Source organism: Elephas maximus, chromosome 23 (assembly GCF_024166365.1).
Source record: "Elephas maximus indicus isolate mEleMax1 chromosome 23, mEleMax1 primary haplotype, whole genome shotgun sequence".
Classification (NCBI taxonomy): Eukaryota; Metazoa; Chordata; class Mammalia; order Proboscidea; family Elephantidae; genus Elephas; species Elephas maximus.
In genome coordinates this window covers 61,106,840-61,124,676 of record NC_064841.1, presented here as the reverse complement: position 1 = coordinate 61,124,676, position 17,837 = coordinate 61,106,840, and the positions used below count along the sequence as shown (strand labels likewise).

Genomic DNA, 17,837 nt, shown 5'->3' with positions numbered 1-17,837 from the left:
ATAATCAAGCTAGCTCACTCAAGCAACCCATAGGAATATACCAAAACAAAACAAAGCAAGCAGCTACGACACAGTAAGCAAACATAAACTAATACAATAACTTATAGATGGCTCGGAGACAACAGTCAATATCAAGTCACATAAAGAAACAGACCATGATCACCTCAACAGACTCTCAAAACAAAGAATCCAGGGATCTTTTAGATGAAAGTGCATTCTTGGAATTAAGAGATGCAGAATACAAAAGTTTAACATACAGAGCCCTTCAAGGCATCAGGAAGGAAACGAGGCAATACACAGACAAGCCAAGGAACACACAGATAAAGCAACTGAAGAACTCAGAAAGATTATTCAGGAATATAATGAAAAGTTTAATAAGCTAGAAAAATCCATAGACAGACAGCAATCAGAAGTTCAGAATATTAGCAATAAAATTACAGAATTAGATAATGCAATAGAAAGAGGAGCAGAACTGAGCAAGTAGAAGCTAGAATTTCTGAAATCAAAGATAAATCACTTGGCACTAATATATTTGAAGAAAAATCAGATAAAAGAATTTAAAAAAATGAAGAAAACTTAAGAATCATGTGGGACTCTATCAAGAGAAATAACCTATGAGTGATTGGAGTACCAGAACAGGGAGGGATAACAGAAAATACAGAGAAAATTGTTGAGGATTTGTTGGCAGAAAACTTGCTTCCCTGATATTGTGAAGAATGAGAAGATACCTATTCAAAGTGCTCATCGAACTCCACATAAGGTAGATCTTAAAAGAAAGTCACCAAGACATATCATAATCAAGCTTGCCAAAACCAAAGATGAAGAGACAATTATAAGAGCAGCGAGGGATAAAAGAAAAGTCACCTACAAGGGAGAGCCAATAAGGATAAGCTCCGACTACTTGGCAGAAACCATGCAGGCAAGAAGGCAGTGGAATGACATATTTAAAAAATTGCCTGCCAAGAATCGTATATCCATCAAAACTGTCTCAAATCTGAAGGTAAAATTAAGATATTTTCAAATAAACACAAGTTGAGGGAATTCATGAAAACCAAACCCAAACTACAAGAAATACTAAAGGGAGTTCTTTGGTTGGAAAATCAATAATATCAGGTATCAACCCAAGACTAGACCACTGGGCAGAGCAACCAGAAGTCAGCCCAGACAGGGAAATCCAAAAAAAACAAAGCAAGATTAAAACAAAACAAAAAAAAAAGAGCCCAACACAGGGTAACGGTGATGTTATTATGTAAAAGAAGACAACATTAAAATAATAAAGAGGGACTAAGAAATGTAATCATACACCTTCTATATGGAGAGGAAGATATGGCGATACAAAGAAAAAAAAAGTTATAAATTTAGAAAAATCGGGGTAAATAATAAGGTAACCACAAAGGAGACAAACTATCCTACTCATCAAAATAAAATACAAGGGAGAAATACAGACTCAGCAGAAACAAAACCAACAACAACAAATATGAGGAAAGGACAATGTATAAAGAAAATCTACTCAGCATATAAAATCAAGTGGGAAAAAGAAGCTGTCAACACACCAAAAAAGACATCAAAATGATAGCACTGAATTCATACCTAGCCATAATTACCCTGAATGTAAATGGACTAAATGCACCAATAAAGAGACAGAGAGTGGCAGAATGGATTAAAAAACAAGATCCGTCTATATGCTGCCTAGAAGAGACACACCTTAGACTTAGAGACACGAACCAACTAAAAGTCAAAGGATGGAAAAAAATATATCAAGCAGACAACAATCAAAAAAGCAGGAGTGGCAATATTAATTTCTGACAAAATAGACTTTAAAGTTAAATCCATCAGAAAGGATAAGGAAGGACACTATATAATGGTTAAAGGGACAATACAGCAAGAAGATACAACCATATTAAATATTTATGCACCCAATGACAGGGCTGCAAGATACATAAACTCTATGAGCTTTGAAAAGTGAGAGAGACAGCTCCACAATAATAGTAGGAGACTTCAACACACCACTTTTGGTGAAGGATAGGACATCCAGAAAGAAGCTCAATAAAGACACGGAAGATCTAAATGCCACAATCAACGAACTTGACCTCGTAGACATATACAGAACACTCCACCCAACAACAACCAAGTATACTTTCTTTTCTAGTGCACATGGAACATTGTCTAGAATAGACCCCATATTAGGTCGTAAAGCAAGCCTTAGCAGAATCCAAAACATTGAAATATTACAAAGCATCTTCTGTGACCATAAGGCCATAAAAGTGGAAATCAATGACAGGAAGAGCGGAGAAAAGAAATCAAACACTTGGAAACTGAACAATACCCTGCTCAAAAAAGACTGGATGATAGAACACATTAAGGATGGAATAAAGAAATTCAGAGAATCCAATGAGAACGAAAACACTTCCTATCAGACCCTTTGGGACACAGCAAAAGTGGTGCTCAGGGGCCAATTTATCAATAAATGCACCCATCCAAAAAGAAGAAAGGGCCAAAATCAAAGAATTATCCCTACAACTTGAACAAATAGAAAGAGAGCAACAAAAGAAACCCACTGGCACCAGAAGAAAACAAATAATAAAAATTAGAGCTGAACTAAATGAAATAGAAAACAGAAAAATAATTGAAAGAATTAACAAGACCAAAAGCTAGTTTTTTGAAAAAATCAACAAAATTGATAAACCACTGGCCAAACTGACAAAAGAAAAACAGTAGAGGAAGCAAATAACCCGAATAAGAAATGAGATGGGCGATATTACAACACTCCAAACTGAAAATAAAAGAATCATATCAGATTACTATGAAAAACTATACTCAAACAAATTTGAAGACCTAGAAGAAATGGATGAATTCCTAGAAACACACTACCTACCTAAACTAACACAAACAGAGGTACAACAACTAAATAGACCCATAACAAAAGAAGAGATTGAAAAGGTAGTCAAAAAACTCCCAACAGAGGCAGGGCCAAGATGGCGGACTAGGTGGACGCTACCGCGGATCCCTCTTGCAACAAAGACTCGGAAAAACAAGTGAATCGATCACATACATAACAATCTACTAACTCTGAACAACAAACACAGATTTAGAGACGGAGAACGAACAAATACGGGGAGACAGCGAATGTTTTCAGAGCCAGGAGCCAGCGTACCAGTCAGGTGACCTTCGGAGCCCGATTTGGGGCAGAGCCCAGGGGGGCAGACGGCACAGACAAGGGGCCCAGCCCTAGCCCCCAATCTCATCCCAGGAGGGAGCCCAGCCGCTTCACGCGGGCGGCGTGGCGGCACAGCCGGTGGGAGAAGTCCCCGGGAGGCAGTGACTGGTCTTGGAGCAGGGAGAGCAGCGTCCCAGCCGGGGAGCCGCCCCGCCGGGATTTTAGCGGGAAGCGGGCGTAGCGCAAGCACGGGGAGCAGCTACACTCCCCTGAATTGACCCCGGGGGCGGGGCCCAGCCGTTCGCGCGGGTGGCACCCACCCGGTTCGCGTGAGCCACACCGTGGCGCAGCCGGTGGGAGAAGTCCCCTGAAGTCAGTGACAGGTCTTGGAGCGGGGAGAGCAGCGTCCCAGCCGGGGAGCCGTCCCGCTGGGATTTTGGCGGGTGCGGGCAGGGCGTGAGCGCGGGGTGCAGCTCCATCCCCCTGAATTGACCCCGGGGCGGCCCAACCCGGTTCGCGCGGGCGGCGTGGCGGTGCACCCGGTGCAAGAAGTCCCCGGGAGGCAGTGGCTGGTCTTGGAGCGGGGAGAGCGGCTTCCCAGCCGGGACGCGCAGTCACGGCGCAGGCGCGGGGAGCTGCTCCGCTCTCCTGAGCTGACCCCGGGGGGGGGAGCCCACCCTGTTCGCGGGGGCGGCACGCCACGCGGCTGGCAAGACGGGGAGTCCCCGGGAGGCAGCGACTGATTTTGGACTCGGGAGTGCACCGTTCCAGTAGGGGAGCCTTAACCTTGGGGGTGGGGCTGACAGCGGAGGATCTGACCATGACGCCAGCGGGCCAGACCCCCTGGGGGGCAATCTCCACACAGCCAGTATATAGGTGACGTGCCCCACGGAAATCTCAGATATAATAGTCATTCCAAGTAAGACAAACAACTCGGGCTATATTCTGAGGTGCTACTCTCCTAGCTCTCTGATCCCTCCCCCACCCTCCCCAGGCGGCTCCATTAACATCTGAATAGCCTGAGCCAGAGGGAGAACTCTGATAGGGATCTGACTGCATTTTTTTTTTAGCGGATTTTCTGGAAAAACTAGTTTCCCAGTAATGGCTCGGAGACAGCAGTCCATATCAAACCACATAAAGAAGCAGACCATGACAGCTTCTCCAACCCCCCAAACAAAAGAATCAAAAATCTTTCCCAAATGAAGATACAATCCTGGAATTATCAGATACAGAATATAAAAAACTAATTTACAGAATGCTTAAAGACATCACAAATGAAATTAGGCAAACTGCAGAAAAAGCCAAGGAACACACTGATAAAACTGTTGAAGAACTCAAAAAGATTATTCAAGAACATAGTGGAAAAATTAATAAGTTGCAAGAATCCATAGAGAGACAGCATGTAGAAATCCAAAAGATTAACAATAAAATTACAGAATTAGACAACGCAATAGGAAGTCAGAGGAGCAGACTCGAGCAATTAGAATGTAGACTGGCACATCTGGAGGACCAGGGAATGAACACCAACATAGCTGAAAAAAAATCAGATAAAAGAATTTAAAAAAATGAAGAAACCCTAAGAATCATGTGGGACTCTATCAAGAAGGATAACTTGCGAGTGATTGGAGTCCCAGAACACGGAGGGGGGACAGAAAACACAGAGAAAATAGTTGAAGAACTCCTGACACAAAACTTCCCTGACATCATGAAAGACGAAAGGTATCTATCCAGGATGCTCATCAAACCCCATTTAAGATTGATCCAAAAAGAAAAACACCAAGACATATTATCATCAAACTTGCCAAAACCAAAGATAAACAGAAAATTTTAAAAGCAGCCAGGGAGAAAAGAATGGTTTCCTTCAAGGGAGAATCAATAAGAATAAGTTCAGACTACTCAGCAGAAACCATGCAGGCAAGAAGGGAATGGGATGACGTATACAGAGCACTGAAGGAGAAAAACTGCCAACCAAGGATCATATATCCAGCAAAACTCTCTCTGAAATATGAAGGCGAAATTAAGATATTTACAGATAAACACAAGTTTAGAGAATTTGCAAAAACCAAACCAAGGCTACAAGAAATGCTAAAGGAGATTGTTTGGTCAGATGACCAATCATATCAGGTACCAGCACAATACAAGGTCACAAAACAGAACGTCCTGATATCAACTCAAATAGGGAAAGCACAAAAACAAACAAATTAAGATTAATTCTAAAAAATAAATAAATAAAATAATACCCATAACAGGGAATCATGGAAGCCAATAGGTAAAAGATCACAATAGTCAAAAAGAGGGACTAAATACAGGAGGCACTGAACTGCCAGATGGAGAGTGATACAAGGTGATATAGAACGATACAAGTTAGGTTTTTACTTAGAAAAATAGGGGTAAATAATAAGGTAACCACAAAAAGGAATATCAACTCCATAACTCAAGATAAAAGCCAAGAAAAACGTAACGACTCAACTAACATAAAGTTAAACATTATGAAAATGAGGATCTCACAATTTACTAAGAAAAATGTCTCAGCACAAAAAAGTATGTGGAAAAATGAAATGGCCAACAACACACATGAAAAGGCATCAAAATGACAGCACTAAAAACTTATTTATCTATAATTACGCTGAATGTAAATGGACTAAATGCACCAATAAAGAGACAGAGAGTCACGGACTGGATAAAGAAACACGATCCATCTATATGCTGCCTACAAGAGAAACACCTTAGCCTTAGAGACACAAACAAACTAAAACTCAAAGGATGGAAAAAAATATATCAAGGGAACAATAAGCAAAAAAGAAGCAGAGTAGCAAATATTAATTTCTGACAAAATAGACTTTAGACTTAAATCCACCACAAAGGATAAAGAAGGACACTATATAATGATAAAAGGGACAATTGATCAGGAAGACATAACCATATTAAATATTTATGCACCCAATGACAGGGCTGCAAGATACATAAATCAAATTTTAACAGAATTGAAAAGTGAGATAGGCACCTCCACATTTATAGTAGGAGACTTCAACACACCACTTTCGGAGAAGGACAGGACATCCAGTAAGAAGCTCAATAGAGACACGGAAGACCTACTTACAACAATCAACCAACTTGACCTCATTGACTTATACAGAACTCTCCACCCAACTGCTGCAAAATATACTTTTTTTTCTAGTGCACATGGAACATTCTCTAGAATAGACCACATATTAGGTCATAAAACAAACCTTTGCAGAGTCCAAAACATCGAAATATTACAAAGCATCTTCTCAGACCACAAGGCAGTGAAACTTGAAATCAATGACAGAAAAACTAGGGAAAAGAAATCAAATACTTGGAAAATGAACAATACCCTCCTGAAAAAAGACTGGGTTATAGAAGACATCAAGGAGGGAATAAGGAAATTCATAGAATGCAACGAGAATGAAAATACTTCCTATCAAAATCTCTGGGACACAGCAAAAGCAGTGCTCAGAGGCCAATTTATATCGATAAATGCACACATACAAAAAGAAGAAAGAGCCAAAATCAGAGAACTGTCCCGACAACTTGAACAAATAGAAAGTGAGCAACAAAAGAACCCATCAGCCACCAGAAGAAAACAAATAATAAAAATTAGAGCTGAACTAAATGAATTAGAGAACAGAAAAACAATTGAAAGAATTAACAAAGCCAAAAGTTGGTTCTTTGAAAAAATTAACAAAATTGATAAACCATTGGCTAGACTGACTAAAGAAATACAGGAAAGGAAACAAATAACCCGAATAAGAAACGAGAAGGACCACATCACAACAGAACCAAATGAAATTAAAAGAATCATTTCATTACTACGAAAAATTGTACTCTAACAAATTTGAAAACCTAGCAGAAATGGATGAATTCTTGGAAAAACACTACCTACCTAAACTAACACATTCAGAAGTAGAACAACTAAATAGACCCATAACAAAAAAAGAGATTGAAACGGTAATCAAAAAACTTTCAACAAAAAAAATCCTGGCCCGGACGGCTTCACTGCAGAGTTCTACCAAACCTTCAGAGAAGACTTAACACCACTACTACTGAAGGTATTTCAAAGCATAGAAAAAGACGGAATACTACCCAACTCATTCTATGAAGCTACCATCTCCCTGATACCAAAACCAGGTAAAGACATCACAAAAAAAGAAAATTATAGACCTATATCCCTCATGAACGTAGATGCAAAAATCCTCAACAAAATTCTAGCCAATAGAATCCAACAACACATCAAAAAAATAATTCACCCTGATCAAGTGGGATTTATACCGGGTATGCAAGGCTGGTTTAATATCAGAAAAACCATTAATGTAATCCATCACATAAATAAAACAAAAGATAAAAACCACATGATCTTATCAATTGATGCAGAAAAGGCATTTGACAAAGTTCAACACCCATTTATGATAAAAACTCCTACCAAAATAGGAATTGAAGGAAAATTCCTCAACATAATAAAGGGCATCTATTTTTTTATGCAAAGCCAACAGCCAATATCACTCTAAATGGAGAGAACCTGAAAGCATTTCCCTTGAGAACAGGAACCAGACAAGGATGCCCTTTATCACTGCTCTTATTCAACATCGTACTTGAAGTCCTAGCCAGGGCAATTAGGCTAGACAAAGAAATAAAGGGTATCCGGATTGGCAAGGAGGAAGTAAAGCTATCACTATTTGCAGATGACATGATCGTATACACAGAAAACCCTAAGGGATCCTCCAGAAAACTACTGAAACTCATAGAAGAGTTTGGCACAGTCTCAGGTTATAAAATAAACATACAAAAATCACTTGGATTCCTCTACATCAACAAAAAGAACACCGAAGAGGAAATAACCAAATCAATACCATTCACAGTAGCCCCCAAGAGGATAAAATACTTAGGAATAAATCTTACCAAGGATGTAAAAGACCTATACAAAGAAAACTACAAAGCTCTACTATAAGAAATTCAAAAGGACATACTTAAGTGGAAAAACATACCCTGCTCATGGATAGGAAGACTTAACATAGTAAAAAATGTCTATTCTACCAAAAGCCATCTATACATATAACGCACTTCCGATCCAAATTCCAATGTCATATTTTAAGGGGATAGAGAAACAAATCACCAATTTCATATGGAAAGGAAAGAACCCCCGGATAAGCAAAGCATTACTGAAAAAGAAGAAAGTGGGAGGCCTCACTCTACCTGATTTCAGAACCTATTATACAGCCACAGTAGTCAAAACAGCCTGGTACTGGTACAACAACAGGCACATAGACCAATGGAACAGAATTGAGAATCCAGATATAAATCCATCCATGTATGAGCAGCTGATATTTGACAAAGGACCAGTGTCAGTTAATTGGGGAAAAGATAGTCTTTTTAACAAATGGTGCTGGCATAACTGGATATCCATTTGCAAAAAAATGAAACAGGACCCATACCTCACACCATGCACAAAAACTAACTCCAAGTGGATCAAAGACCTAAACATAAAGACTAAAACGATAAAGATAACGGAAGAAAAAATTGGGACAACCCTAGGAGCCCTAATACAGGGCATAAACAGAATACAAAACATTACCAAAAATGATGAAGAGAAACCAGATAACTGGGAGCTCCTAAAAATCAAACACCTATGCTCATCTGAAGACTTCACCAAAAGAGTAAAAAGACCACCTACAGACTGGGAAAGAATTTTCAGCTATGACATCTCAGACCAGCGCCTGATCTCTAAAATCTACATGATTCTGTCAAAACTCAACCACAAAAAGACAAACAACCCAATCAAGAAGTGGGCAAAGGATATGAACACACATTTCACTAAAGAAGATATTCAGGCAGCCAACAGATACATGAGAAAATGCTCCCGATCTTTAGCCATTAGAGAAATGCAAATTAAAACTACGATGAGATTCCATCTCACACCAACAAGGCTGGCATTAATCCAAAAAACACAAAATAATAAATATTGGAGAGGCTGCGGAGAGATTGGAACTCTTATACACTGCTGGTGGGAATGTAAAATGGTACAACCACTTTGGAAATCCATCTGGCGTTATCTTAAACAGTTAGAAATAGAACTACCATACAACCCAGAAATCCCACTCCTTGGAATATACCCTAGAGATACAAGAGCCTTCACACAAACAGATATATGCACACCCATGTTTATTGCAGCTCTGTTTACAATAGCAAAAAGCTGGAAGAAACCAAGGTGTCCGTCAACGGATGAATGGGTAAATAAATTGTGGTATATTCACACAATGGAATACTACGCATCAATAAAGAACAGTGGCGAATCTCTGAAACATTTCATAACATGGAGGAATCTGGAGGGCATTATGCTGAGCGAAATAAGTCAGAGGCAAAAGGACAAATATTGTATAAGACCACTATTATAAGATCTTGAGAAATAGTAAAAACTGAGAAGAACACATATTTTTGTGGTTGCGAAGGGGGGAGGGAGGGAGGGAGGGAGAGGGTTTTTTATTGATCAATCAGTAGATAAGAACTGCTTTGGGTGAAGGGAAAGACAACACTCAATACATGGAAGGTCAGCCCAATTGGACTGGACTAAAAGCAAAGAGGTTTCCGGGATAAAATGAATGCTTCAAAGGTCAGCGGAGCAGGGGCGGGGGTCTGGGGAACATGGTTTGAGGGGACTTCTAAGTCAATTGGCAAAATAATTCTATTATGAAAACATTCTGCATCCCAGTTTGAAATGTGGCGTCTTGGGTCCTAAATGCTAACAAGCGGCCATCTAAGATGCATCAATTGGTCTCAACCCACCTGGAGCAAAGGAAAATGAAGAACACCAAGGTCACACGACAACTAAGAACCCAAGAGACAGAAAGGGCCACATGAACCAGAGACCTACATCATCCTGAGACCAGAAGAACTAGTTGGTGCCCGGCCACAACCGATGACTGCCCTGTCAGGGAGCACAACAGACAACTCCTGAGGGAGCAGGAGATCAGTGGGATGCAGACCCCAAATTCTCATAAAAAGACCATACTTAATGGTCTGACTGCGACTATAGGAATCCCGGCGGCAATGCTCCCCAGACCTTCTGTTGGCACAGGACAGGAACCGTCCCCGAAGAGAACTCATCAGACATGAAAGGGACTGGTCAGCAGGGGGGAGAGAGATGCTGATGAAGAGGGAGCTAATTAAATCAGGTGGACACTTGAGAGTGTGTTGGCAACTCTTGACTGGAGGGGGGATGGGAAGATAGAGAGAGAGGGAAGCTGGCAAAATTGTCACGAAACGAGAGACTGAAAGGGCTGAGTCAATAGGGGGAGAGCAAGTGGGAGAAGGGAGTAAGATGTATGTAAACTTACATGTGACAGACTGATTGGATTTGTAAATGTTCACTTGAAGCTTAATAAAAGTTAATTAAAAAAAAAAAAAAACTCCCAACAAAAACAAAGCCTGGTCCGGGCAGCTTCACTGCAGAGTTCTACCAAACTTTCAGAGAAGAGTTAACACCACTACTTCTAAAGGTATTTCAGAGCATAGAAAAGGACAGAATACTACCAAATTCATTCTATGAAGCGACCATATCCCTGATGCCAAAACCAGTAAAGACACCAAAAGAAAGGAAAATTAGAGACCTATATTCCTCATGAATGCAGATGCAAAAATCCTCAACAAAATTATAGCCGATAGAATTCAACAACATATCAAAAAAATAATTCACCATGTCCAAGTGGGATTCATACCAGGTATGCAGGGATGGTTCAACATTAGAAAAACAATTAATGTAATCCACATAAATAAAACAAGAGTCACGTGATTTTATCAGCTAATGCAGAAAAGGCATTTGACAAAGTTCAACACTCATTCATGATAAAAACTCTAGGCAAAATAGGAATAGAAGGAAAATTTCTCAACATAAGAAAGGCCATTTATACAAAGCCAACAGTCAACATCGCCTTAAATGGAGAGCCTGAAAACATTCCCATTGAGATCGGGAACCAGACAAGGATGCCCTTTATCACCACTCTTATTCAACATTATGCTGGAAGTCCTAGACAGAGCAGTTAGGCTAGATAAAGAAATAAAGGGCATCCAGATTGGCAAGGAAGAAGTCAAAGTATCTCTGTTTGCAGATGACATGATCTTATACACAGAAAACCCTAAGGAATCCTCCAGAAAACTACTGAAACTAATAGAAGAGTTCAGCAGAGTATCGGGATACAAGATAAGCATACAAAAATCAGTTGGATTCCTCTACACCAACAAAAAGAACATCGAAGAGGAAATCACCAAATCAATGCCACTTACAGTAGCCCCCAAGAAGATAAAATACTTAGGAATAAATCTTACCAGAGATGTGAAAGACTTATACAAAGAAAACTACAGTACACTTCTGCAAGAAACCAAAAGAGACTTACATAAGTGGAAGAACATACCTTGCTCGTGGATAGGAAGACTTAACGTTATAAAAATGTCTATTCTACCAAAAATGATCTATACATTTAATGCAATTCTGATCCAAATTCCAAGGACATTCTTTAATGAGATGGAGAAACAAATCACCAACTTCATATGGAAGGGAAAGAGGCCCTGGATAAATAAGGCATTACTGCAAAAGAAGAACAAAGTGGGAGGCCTTACTTTGCCTGATTTTAGAACCTATTATACCGCCACAGTAGTCAAAACAGCCCGGTACTGATTCAACAACAGATACATAGACCAATGGAACAGAACTGAGAATCCAGACATAAATCCATCCACATATGAGCAGTCGATATTTAGCAAAGGCCCCAAAACAGTTAAATGGGGAAAAGACAGTCTTTTTAACAAATGGTGTTGGCATAACTGGATATCCATCTGCAAAAAAATGAAACAAGACCCATATACCTCACTCCATGCACAAAAACTAACTCAAAATGGTTCAAAGACCTAAATATAAAATCTAAAACGATAGAGATCATGGAAGAAAAAATAGGGACAACATTAGGAGCCCTAATACATAGCATAAACAGTATACAAAACATTATGAAGAATGCAGATGAAAAAGTAGATAACTGGGAGCTCCTAGAAATCAAACACCTATGCTCATCCAAAGACTTCACCAAAAGAGTAAAAAGACCACCTACAGACTGGGAAAAAGTTTTTAGCTATGACATTTCTGACCAGCCCCTGATCTCTAAAATCTACATGATACTGCAAAAAGTCAACTGCAATAAGACAAATAACCCAATTAAAAAATGGGCAAAAGATACGAATAGACCCTTCACCAAAGAGGACATTCAGGTAGCTAATAGACATGAGGAAATGTTCACAATCATTAGCCATTAGAGAAATGCAGATCAAAACTACAATAAGATTTCATCTCACTCCAACAAGGCTGGCATTAATCCAAAAAACACAAAATAACAGATGTTGGAGAGGTTGTGGAGAGACTGGAACACTTATACACTGCTGGCGGGAATGTCAAATGGTACAACCACTTTGGAAATCGATTTGGCGCTTCCTTAAAAAGCTAGAAATAGAACTACCATACGATCCAGCAATCCCACTCCTTGGAATATATCCTAGAGAAATAAGAGCCTTTACACGAACAGATATATGCACACCCATGTTTATTGCAGCACTGTTTACAATAGCAAAAAGGTGGAAGCAACCAAGGTGCCCACCAACGGATGAATGGATAAATAAATTATGGTATATTCACATAATGGAATACTACGCATCGATAAAGAACCGTGAGGAATCTGTGAAACATTTCATAACATGGAGGAACCTGGAAGTCATTATGCTGAGTGAAATTAGTCAGTTGCAAAAGGACAAATATTGTATAAGTCCTTGAAAAATAGTTTAAACTGAGAAGAAAACATCCTTCGTGGTTACAGGAGTGGGGTGGGAGGGAGGGCGGGAGAGGGTCATTCACTAATTAGATAGTAGATAAGAACTACTTTAGGTGAAGGGAAAGACAGCACACAATACAGGGAAGGTCAGCACAATTGGGCTAAACCAAAAGCAAAGAAGTTTCCTGAACAAACTGAATGCTTCGAAGGCCAGCGTAGCAGGGGCGGGGGTTTGGGGACCATGGTTTCAGGGGACATCTAAGTCAATTGGCATAATAAAATCTATTAACAAAACATTCTGCATCCCACTTTGAAGAGTGACACCTGGGGTCTTAAACGCTAGCAAGCAGCCATCTAAGATGCATCAATGGTCTCAACCCACCTGGATCAAAGGAGAATGAAGAACACCAAGGACACAAGGCGATTACGAGCCCCATAGACAGAAAGGGCCACATGAACCAGAGACTACATCATCCTGAGACCAGAAGAATTAGATGGTGCCCAGCTACAACTGATGACTACCCTGACAGGGAACACAACACAGAACCCCTGAGGAAGCAGGAGAGCTGTGGGATGCAGACCCCAAATTCTCATAAGACCAGACTTAATGGTCTGACTGAGACTAGAGGGACCCTGGTGGTCATGGCCCCCAGACCTTCTGTTGGCCCAGGACAAAAACCATTCCCAAAGCCAACTCTTCAGACATGGATTAGACTGGACAATGGGTTGGAGAGGAATGCTGGTGAGGAGTGAGCTTCTTGGATCAGGTGGACACCTGAGACTATGTTGGCATCTCCTGCCTGGGGGGAAGATGAGAGGGTGGAGGGGGTTAGAAGCTGGCGAAATGGACACAAAAAGAGAGAGTGGAGGGATAGGCGGGCTGTCTCATTGAGGGGAGAGTAACTGGGAGTGCGTAGCAAGGTGTATATGGATTTTTGTATGAGAGACCGACTTGATTTGTAAACTTTCACTTAAAAAAGCACAATAAAAATTATTTAAAAAAAAAAAGAAAAAAACCTGCAGTAATAGTAGCCAAGTACCATCCAGTTCTTCTGGTCTCATGGCAAAGGAGACAGTTGTTCATGGAGGCAGTTAGCCACACATTCCATTTCCTCCTCCTATTCCTGACTCTCCTTTTTCCCCTGTGGTGCCATGTAGGGTTTTCAGTGGCTGATTTTTTGGAAGTAAGTGGCCAGGCCTTTCTTTTGAGGTACCTCTGGTTAGATTTGAACCTCTAACCTTTCGGTTAGTAGTGGCATGCTTTAACTGAGTGCTTTCACCATTTGCATCACCCGAGGACTCCACTGACAACTCCACAGTTAGTCTCTTAGGACATGCTTACTGCTCTCTGTTCTATAGTTGGTTTTTTTAATGTTTATACCACAAAATTCTTCAAACTTCATCCTCATTTCATTGAAAATCTAGCCTCTGAGTTAGGAATGGAACTGATGATCACTCTCCTTCATTTTTCTTGTAGGATTCAGCTACCTGCCCAAGCAATATGAAGATTTTTTTTATAGAACCTGCAATTTTCCTTAGTGCATTTGCTATGAGTTTGGCCCCACCACTGACAACACAGTATGTTTATAGGAGAATATGGGAAGAAGCAAGCAACCACAGCATTGCATTTCAAAGCAACATTTCTGAGTGTCAAAAAAATAAAAGCAACCCCATTTTTGCACTCCAGGAGGTAAGAAATTAAAATAGCCATAAAATGGAATTTGAAAAGGGACTGTGTAACTGGGTTTTAAATGAAAGAAAGGCATCGTACTCCTCCTTATACAGTGGCCTCTCAAGGGTGACTGTAACCCATTGCTGTCAAGTAGATTTTGACTCATGAAGACGCCATGTGTTACAGAGTAGAACTGCCCCCATAGGATTTTCTTGGCTGTAATCTGTTTTTGTTTTTGTTTTTAATCTTTATAGAAGCAGATTGCTAGGCCTTTCTTCCATGGCACTATTGGGTAGGTTTGAACCACCAACCTTTGGGTTAGCATTCTATCACAAACACTTGTGCCATCCAGGGACCCTAACACAAGTACCCCCAAACCAAACCAGACTCATTGCCATTGCATTGATTCCAACTCATAGTGACCATATAGACAGAGTAGAATTTCCCCGTAGGGTTTCCGAAGCTGAAATTTTTATGGAAGCAGACCGCCACATCTTTCTGCCACAAAGCAGTTTCTGAGTTCAAACTACTGACCTTTTGGTTAGCAGCCGAGCACTTAACCAGCACACCACCAGGGATCCCATCAGTACCAAACCGCCTATTGGCGTTGAGTCAATCCCGACTCATACCAACCCTACGGGACAGAGTAGAACTGCCCCATATGGTTTCCAAGGAGCACCTGGTGGATTTGAACTGCTGACCTTTTGGTTAGCAGCCGTAGCTCTTAACCACTATGCTACCAGGGTTTCCCACAAAGAGGAACTTTGTATTTGCTTTGAGGAACTTGCACTCTTAGGAAATGATGGAAACTATGTATGAAAAATAAAGATGAAAACCCTGACAAGGTAGCTGACTGCTGGCTGAATGGAGCAGACAGTAGACCCCTGGGCATTGAAAAGGTAGGGCTCATTGACAGCTGCGATGGGCAATGGGGAAGACGAGGGAAATGGAACCTTTGAACTCAGCGTAGAAGGAAAGACAAGATGAGTGGACAGGCAGGACAAGCAAGAAAGGAAGTGCTGAGGTTAAGAAGCATACTGGATGTTTTTGAAAGAGCTCTGGGAGCAACAGTGGTGGATGAAAAGAAGGGCCAGATTTGGAAGGCTCTAAACATCATCCAGAAGCCCTGGTAGCCCAGTGGTTAAGAGCTTGGCTGCTAACTAAAAGATCAGCAGTTTGAATCTACCAGTCTCTCCTTGGAAACCCCGTGGGGCAGTTCTGCTCTGTCCTGTAGAGTTGCTATGAGTTGGAATCGACTCGACAGCAGCGGGTTTGGTTTCGTTTAAACATCATCCAAGGAGCCCTGGTGGCACAGTGGTTAAAGGACGGGGCAGTCTCTATCACATAGGGTTGCTAACGAGTCAGAATCTACTTGACAGTACCTAACCATGGAAGAGAGTTCAGGCTTTATTGGAAGACGAGCCTGAGGTGGGGAGGAAATTGCAAAAAATGGTCCTAGAGGGAAGGCTGTAGAAATTCCTGAGTGTGAGCCTAGTGCCAGGCAAGAACTTGCTGGTTGAGTCCTGGCTGCTCAGCATAGCCCCTGTTCTTACTCATCTCCTTGTTTCTGTGGGAGAAATGTCCTTGGAACTGATTCTGTGCTGCCATGAAGACATCAAGGTTCTGGCTAAAGTGAGATCATATGGGAAATAGGCTGAAAGAAGTTAGGGGTACTAGGGCCTGAGAGTAAACGAGACGGGCCCAGGGACTCACAGCATTGTTTTGTCTTCCTTCAAGAATGTTTCCTATTATACGTCATTCCCAGGGTGAGAAGATTCCAGGCTCGTGTCTGTATTTGATTCTGAGCTTTCCTTCGCCAGATCTCTTAGAACAGGGAGGGAAGATGGAGGAGAGGACTTCAGTGTCTAGAAAAGTCTGCTGCTTTTGTCCTCCTAAGGAGCATTGGTGGTGCAATGGTTAAGCGCTAGGCTCCTAACTGAAAGGTCAGCGGTTCAAACCCACCAGCCACTCGAGGGAAAAAGGTGTGTCAGTCTGCTTCTGGGAGGATTACAGCCTTGGAAACCTTATGGAGCAGTTCTACTCTGTCCTATAGGGTCACTATGAGTTGGTATCAACTCAACAGCAATGGGTTTGGCCTTGATTTCTTGTCCTCCTGGATGAGTGAGGGGAGACAAGCTGTGATCCAGCCCATTGATAGCGAGTCCTCTGCGTCTATACAGGTGACAGGTGCTGCCCTGAACTCCAGCCTGGCCAGCTGCTCAAGCCCCCAATGCCCTCAGCAATGGTCCCCTTTTGAAGACGTTTACAAAATTTTTAAATGGGTTGACTAGTTTTTCATTTATTGTTTTCTTGATAAGATTAATGTTTAGGGGAACACACTGCCCTAGATGACTTCCCTGATAGTTGTTGCTCAAGACCTACAGGTGCTGTGCTCTTTCTCGGATTGGGGAACCAGAAACCATCCTGTCACCTGCAACTGGGACAGGGCCTGGTGGCCCACCACCATTTGGTCCTTAGGACAGAGGGATATGTGTGTTTCCCAGGAGGCACTGCCTCTGGCCCTTTTTCTGGATCTGTCTCTGCTCAGCTTCTCAGAGAACATTCTCTTTCCTCAGAGGTCAAGAGTAAACACTTCCTGTAGTTCCCTGAGCACCTTTCTCTAGTACCCAGTTCTGCTGGGTGGGCTCTGGCCACATGCTCACTCAAAGAAATTTAAGAGTTGTAGCCCGAAAAATGTGTGATGTCATACAGTACAAGGTGAGTCCCTAATTATATAAATAAATGTTTTTTTCTTACCACACAGTCATAGTATGCAGTGTTTTCTTACACACAAAAGAACAGTTGTATGTAAGAAGACAGTGCATACTATGATCGTGTGTTGGACTTTATACTGTAGTACCATATTTATTTATCCCAGGATAACCCCCAAACCAAACCCACAGCTGTCAAGTTGATTCCTACTCACAGCAATCCTATAGGACAGAGTAGAACTGCCCCATAGGGTTCCCACGGCTGTCTTTACGGAAGCACACTGCCACATCTTTATCCCATGGAGCAGCTGGTAGGTTTGAACCACCAACCTTCTGGTTAGCAGCTGAACACTTAACCATCGCACCACCAGGGCTCCTGCTAACATGATACTTAGTAGTAAAAAAACTGAATGCTGTTCTTGTAAGATTGAAATAAGGTGAGGACGTTGATCTCACCATTCCTTCCCATGTGA

At 41.3% G+C, this 17,837-nt stretch overlaps 1 protein-coding gene across 3 annotated transcripts in view; it reads left to right on the top strand.

Annotated features, from left to right (window-relative positions):
- SLC46A3 (solute carrier family 46 member 3) overlaps nucleotides 1-17,837 on the top strand; it is a 49,557-nt gene that overhangs the window by 13,450 nt on the left and 18,270 nt on the right. For 2 of the 3 annotated variants that reach the window (XM_049867783.1, XM_049867784.1), the window contains exon 2: nucleotides 14,459-14,671. In XM_049867783.1, coding sequence (XP_049723740.1) covers nucleotides 14,483-14,671 — 189 coding nt within the window. In that variant the 5' untranslated portion in view covers nucleotides 14,459-14,482. Of the gene's footprint in view, nucleotides 1-14,458; nucleotides 14,672-17,837 lie in introns of those variants that run through there. The other variant, XM_049867785.1, reaches the window with a different exon arrangement.